Source organism: Eleutherodactylus coqui, chromosome 1, assembly GCF_035609145.1.
Source record: "Eleutherodactylus coqui strain aEleCoq1 chromosome 1, aEleCoq1.hap1, whole genome shotgun sequence".
Lineage (NCBI taxonomy): Eukaryota > Metazoa > Chordata > Amphibia > Anura > Eleutherodactylidae > Eleutherodactylus > Eleutherodactylus coqui.
In genome coordinates, this window is record NC_089837.1 from 319413375 (window position 1) to 319419980 (window position 6606).

Sequence of the window (6606 nt, forward strand, 5' to 3'; positions counted from 1 at the left end):
TCTCAATGACGCCCATGAGGTGCTGGATGTCACTTTTGGAAGGGGATCCAAAATGAGAGCTAAGCCATCATTCCTTAATAGGGGATATAACAAATATATAGCATACAGCAGAACGGCTGGGGAGTCACATTCTTCTAATACAGAAGATCTAGAGATGCATTAGAGAAGGAAAAGCCCAAGAATACTGAAAGGCAGCTGACCTACGCTGTTGTTACTGTAGTGTGAACGGGTGTCCACAGCCACTGCGGATACATCCTAGTGCACAATTATGGTGGTAGTCCAGCAAGTAACACTGACGCCTTATGATTACGATATGCTATCTGTATCTGATAACTGAAACTTTCCCTGTATCCAATCATTGGAACCCAATCAGTTAAGTAGCAGGCTCTTCAGTTCATCTCCTAGACAGCTTCCACCTGGTACTGTGCAGAAACTGCAACTAGTCTGCACAATGCCAGACTGTGACCCCCAAGAAGTTAGACATCTATCTATCTATCCATCTATCTCATATCTATCTATCTATCTATCTCATATCTATCTATCCATCTCATATCTATCTATCTCATATCTATCTATCTATCTCATATCTATCTATCTATCTATCTATCTCATATCTATCTATCTATCTATCTATCTATCTCATATCTATCTATCTATCTATCTATCTATCTATCTATCTATCTATCTATCTATCTATCTATCTATCTCATATCTATCTATCTATCTATCTATCTCTCTATCTATCTCATATCTATCTATCTCATATCTATCTATCTATCTATCTATCTCATATCTATCTTACTATCCTCTATCTATCTATCTCATATCTATCTTACTATCCTCTATCTATCTATCTATCTATCTATCTATCTATCTATCTATCTATCTATCTATCTATCTATCTATCTATCTATCTATCTATCTATGTCTATCTATCTATCTATCTCATATCTATCTATCTATCTATCTATCTATCTATCTATCTATCTATCTATCTATCTATCTATGTCTATCTATCTATCTATCTCATATCTATCTATCTATCTATCTATCTATATTTACATAGAAGACAAAGAAAGTTGTGTCTTTACTCATTGAGAGGGTACACACATGGCATGGACTGAAGAAGTCACAGATTACTTCATCACAATTGCCAGAGTTCTGATAATACCTTTATTTTATTTAGTGAGTAAAGTGCCGTTAATATGTATGCGCTAAATAAATAAATTATTATATATTAATTACGGAAAAGGAGATGGAACACTCTCACATTTTCCAATGGCAGACAACTATTATACTTTGCATCACTTGAATGCCTCCTTGGTTGCCAAGGTAATTCTTAAAGGGACAGCAAGTCCAAATCATATATCTCTGCATGTGTAGTTTAAGGGTTCATTACAATATCGAACATCTATCCTTACGATAGGCTACCAATATTAGATGGGGGGGAGGGGTTGAGTCTCTGCACTTTCACTGATCACCTACCCCTGTTTCTCTGAAAATAGGACAGGGTCTTATATTAATTTTTGTATAATCATGTGTAGCTGCCTGGACACTATTTACATTGTCATTTTTTTTATTAACTATAAGTAGGGCTTAAATTTTGAGTAGGGCAAGCATCCTCCAAAATCCTGCAACATCATTCTGCATTCTCCAAAATCCTGAAAAACCATGCTAGGGCTTCTTTTTGGTGTAGGTCTTATTTTAAGGGGAAAGGGTGTACTTAAAGGGGCTTCAACCACTTCATTGGTTACCAGGCACAGCGCCCTACTAGAGGAAGTGCCTGGTACTACAGCTTTTTTTCCACTGAACAGGACTGGGCACAGTGACTATTAAAAGTACAGACCTGTACAAGGACAGGGATGGGTGAGCTGGCATGGGTGCCACTACCCTTCAAACGGTTGATTGGCAGTGGTTCTGAGAGCCAGCAGTGATGGCCCATCCTAATATTCATCGATCAATCAAGTCCCTCTTGCCCCCTGTGAGTTGGGCTGATGCCTACTTTAGCAGCTCTCCCCCCGTGTATGCCATGTGCTGTGCCTGTAGGTGAGCTGCTCTATAGAACGCACTATAAATAACCGCGCGGCTATTATAAGACACGCTGCCTATAGGGCAGGTGCCGGGCACACGCTGTATGCCACCCCCGGGCATAAGGTACTCACATGAAGACGTGGTAGACGAAGGCCCATCCCCGGGGTCTCTCCAGTACGTTGTACAGATAGTTCTGCAGCCGCCGGTACCTCTTGTGAGACGCTGAACTCCTCGGGGGTCCCGGCAGCGGGGTGCCCAGTAGTCCCAGGCGCCGCGGACTGCCGCTCTCCGTCTGCACGGCTGTGAGGGCCACGAACTCCATCTCTTGGCCAGCAATAGGGGCCAGTGAGAGTGACGGCACCCGGCCATTGTCTGTCTGGGGCTGTGCCCCCACTGCCATCCTGCCTTTGGGGGGCTCAGCTCATCCCAGGGAGGATGGAGGTGGCGGCGGCGCTCAGGCGGCGTGGAAGGAACTGGGAAAGTTGAGCGAGGAGGAGAGCGCCGAGCACGGGGCGGACAGGAGAGGAGGCTGGGAGGAAAGTTTAGCTTCCATTACACTGAAAAGTTTCCACAGAGCCGTAGTCCAGCCAAGAGCCCGCCGTGCCAGCCGGTGCCACCCAGCTACATACTCCTAGACCGTGCCCGCTCGCTATCTGCCCGCTGCTGTCCCGAGTGCGTTGTCTCCTGTAGCAGCCTCCTCATGCCTGAGCCCACCCCCTCTTACTACTAGGTGACAACTTACTGCCAGCCCACTCATGCCAGATGTTACCTGCCCGCACCAACACCCCTCGTGTGTGCCCGCACTACCTCACTGCCCGCGAAGTCAGTCAGAGAGCGGGGTGGACGGCCAGCTGCGCCCATAGTAGTCGGCTTTCCCTGAGGTAGCCAATTATTGATCAGGCTGAGTGAGCTCCCAGTGCCAGCTACCCACGCTGACTCCTCTCCTCATGCCAGCTCTGTGGGCAGCGTCTGCTGATGGGCGGCCAGCAGGTTGAGGAAGCAGCTATCATAATGATTTGGCTGCTGGGTCACCACACAGCAATTGTGAGCTGCAATATCTAGCACTTCTCCATAAAGACAGACCCCCCTTTATTTCTGTGACAGGACTGATGCAAGTCATCCCTTATATACCGCTAATAGCAGAACAGACATCGCCGCTGTTATCAAATAGCTGATGGGCACCAGAGGAACGACTAGCCGTCACCCACTCTCCAGTGCCAATATATAGGGCCGGCCAGGGCCTGGCTAGGACTCAAGAGCTGCCCTGGCACACAAGCCGCACCAGTCCCCGAATAGCGGCATTCAATGTGGGTTTCTGAAGCAGGTGGCGGTGTTATGTATGGTGCGGCGGTGGCAGCTGGAGGCGGCACATTTTAGAAAAAACTAGGCGATATACCCATGCGTTGCAAGGCGCTGTAAGCAGCAGGGATTGGTTAGGCCCAATGTCCACGGGCAGATCTGATTTGCGGAATCCACAAATCAAACTGCCCATATGGATACATGGGCGTCCGCAAATGAAATAAAGCATTGATTTGATTTGCGGACCTTTTGGTCTGGAAAACAAATCGCAGCATGCTTCATTTCAGTGCGGATCCCGCACGGACGGCTTCCATTGAAGTTAATGGAAGCTGTCCGATCTGCAGTACATCCGCAATTAAATTGCGGATGACCCGTGAATTCCGCGGGAAAGCAGGAGTTTAAAAAAAAAAGCTCCACTGCGCATGAGTTGCAGCGCGCTGGCCGGCGCTTCTGCACACATCCTCAAGGAAGAAAGGTAGAAGACCAGTAGGGTCCTCGGCCCTGGGCACGGTCGGACCCCGCTGTGGGCTTCCGCATGCGGTATGCAATCCACCCGTGGACATGAGGCTTTATTAAAAATTGGGCTTTCAAAAAGACTTTATGCCTAGCAGTCGTGAAATATACAAAATGGGCCACAACAATGCGCCCCGCACCGCACTTTTCCAAAAGAAAATCTGTGTTGCCCATAGCAGCCAATCACAGTGCAACTTTTCACTTTACCTCAGCAGTATAAGAAATGAAAGCTGGGCTGTGATTGGTTGCTATTGGCGACAAAAATTACTGGGGAACTTAGTGAGTTTTCAATTAATTCCGCCAGTATTCGTCACCTGATGCTGAAGAACGCTCATGCATAATTTCACTCAGACTGGACCAGAACTATGGATTTGTATACAAAACAAACAGATTTTGCGTTTTATATATAAGATAAGATGAATTTTACAGGAACAGAAATGATAATCGCTAGTTGTATACACTCCTTGGGAGGCCACTTTTACTTAAAGGGGTTGTCTCGCGGCGAAAGCGAAAAAAAAATTTTTTCACTTACCCCCGCATTCTGCCCTGTTAAAAAGAAAGCATAGGTTACTTTTTAAAAAGCACATTGCGCTTACCTGCATCAGCGTTCTGCAGCTTCTTCTATTCTTCTTTTAAAGATGGTGCCGCTGGTCTTCTCCCATGGTGGACCGCGGGTCTTCTCCCATGGTGCACCGTGGATTTTCTTCTCCTTCCTTGCGTTCCATTGCCGATTCCAGCCTCCTGATTGGCTGGAATCGGCACACGTGACAGGGCGGAGCTATGATGACGACGCGGTGAGCAGCTCTCCGGCACGAGCGGCCCCATTCAACAGGCAGAAGACCGGACTGCGCAAGCGTGTCTAAAAAAGCAAGAAGCCAGCGAAATTAGACGGAGCCATGGAGACGGGGACGCCAGCAACGGAGCAGGTAAGTGAATAACTTCTGTATGGCTCATATTTAATGCACGATGTATATTACAAAGTGCATTAATATGGCCATACAGAAGTGTATAACCCCACTTGCTTTCGCGAGACAACTCCTTTAAACGTCAATCCATGACAATGTTGGCAAATCTTTTAGAGACCGAGTACCCAAACTGAACCCGAAAACCCACTTATTTATCGCTAAGTGCCAACACGGAAATTTAACCTGACTAATTAGGCCGAGCGTGATATCGGGACGTGAATCTCAGCCCAATATCGCACTCGTGCACAAGCAATGTACCAGCGAATGCCCTCCAGTGAGGTTGTGATTCTGCGGCGCAGCTTTCAGCCACGTCCAAGGATGTGTTTTCTTGTCCCATTGAAAACGATGGGCGATGCATTCCGAGAGAACGCCCAAAGATTTTTTTCCCGCACCGCAATGTGATTACTAATAGTGTCCCCTATATTAGCTCCAGTAGAAATAGTGACCCCTATCGTAGCCCAAGTAGTAATAGCGCCCCATTGAGACTGATATACTTACCTCCTCCTTCAAAGTGCCACTGCTCCTCTGCTTGGCTCTGCTGCGGGCGAAAGTGTGTGCGCCTGGGCGCCTCCTCCCTTCTCCTCACCTCCTGAGAAACTAAGGAGGAAAGGTTAGTAGAGGAGGAACCGGGGGACACACACTGCCCTCAGTTTGTGCACCAGTAGCAGTGCCACTAAGGGATTACCAGCCGGGGAGCCGTGGCACCCCGGCAGGTAATCACTTTCATGGTGACCCAACATCCCAAAAGCAAGACAAACACGGGACAGATGTCCCGAAAGCAGGACAAAAGGCTGCCCCAGCTTAGGGACCCAGGGGACAGCTGGACACAGGGTACCAAAACAGGACTGTCCCGCCTAAATCGGGACACCTGGTCACGTTAATCTAGTAGTACTAGTAACGAACGCCATACGTGCCCACAAAGAGGCGTCTGAGTACCGCCTCTGGCACACATGCCAAAGGTTTGGCACCACTGCTCTACTGTGGCCTACAGCAGCGTAGGTGTAAGCATCTGTTCATTATACAGAGCATTACTCCGTCTACAATAATCATCATCACAAACACGTAACCTCATAATAAAGTGCCTTGCTGTCTTGTCACATCCAGGGGTTACCCCTTCCTGCTTCATTGCAACTGCACAAACATCACCTCAGTACCTAGTCGTTTCAGTCCATAGTATCCTCACAGTGTGCACACTGGTTCGTTGGGGGACTCACTTACAGTTCACTGGTGGAAGGGTCAACTCAACCTCCGCCAAGCAAAATGGGAATCGTCACCACATTTAGTCCACCTGTTGTGGTTCTACACAGTTGACCCACCAGTCCAGGGCCAGAGCACAGCAACTTCCTTTCTACTGGTGCTGGACAGCGGTGCCCACCAGTCTCAGTCTCTGCTTGGCGGGCTTCGGGTATCGAGTGGAGAAATGTCTCTCATAGTTTCAGATCACAAGATCCAACCTCTCTAGTCAGTGCCCTACTTCCAGTCTCAGCATAAGAAAACCAACTGGCGACAGCCTCTGCCACTTTTTATACGGTCCTCCTTTGCCCCCTCCCACAGTCATGGGGTCCTTTGCTGTACCAAGCAACACGCGACTGGCACCTTTAGCGGCATGTGCGGTCCGATGGCAAACATGGTCATATTGTTTAAAAAAGTTAGGGTGTGACACGGGCATAAAATGCCATTAACCCCTTAAGGACGCAATCTTTTTATCATTTTCAGTTTAGTTTTTTCTCCCAACTTTCAAAAAATCATAACTCTTATTTATCCATCGACGCAGCTGTCTGAGGGCTTGTTTTTTGCA

General features: G+C 47.6%; 1 protein-coding gene across 4 annotated transcripts in view; it reads right to left on the reverse strand.

Annotated features, from left to right (window-relative positions):
• KCNQ4 (potassium voltage-gated channel subfamily Q member 4) overlaps window positions 1-2701 on the reverse strand; it is a 153681-nt gene extending 150980 nt beyond the window's left edge. For all 4 annotated transcript variants that reach the window (XM_066575048.1, XM_066575047.1, XM_066575046.1 and 1 more), the window contains exon 1: window positions 2163-2701. In XM_066575048.1, coding sequence (XP_066431145.1) covers window positions 2163-2431 — 269 coding nt within the window. In that variant the 5' untranslated portion in view covers window positions 2432-2701. The remainder of the gene's footprint in view (window positions 1-2162) is intronic.
• Window positions 2702-6606: the final 3905 nt, after the last annotated feature.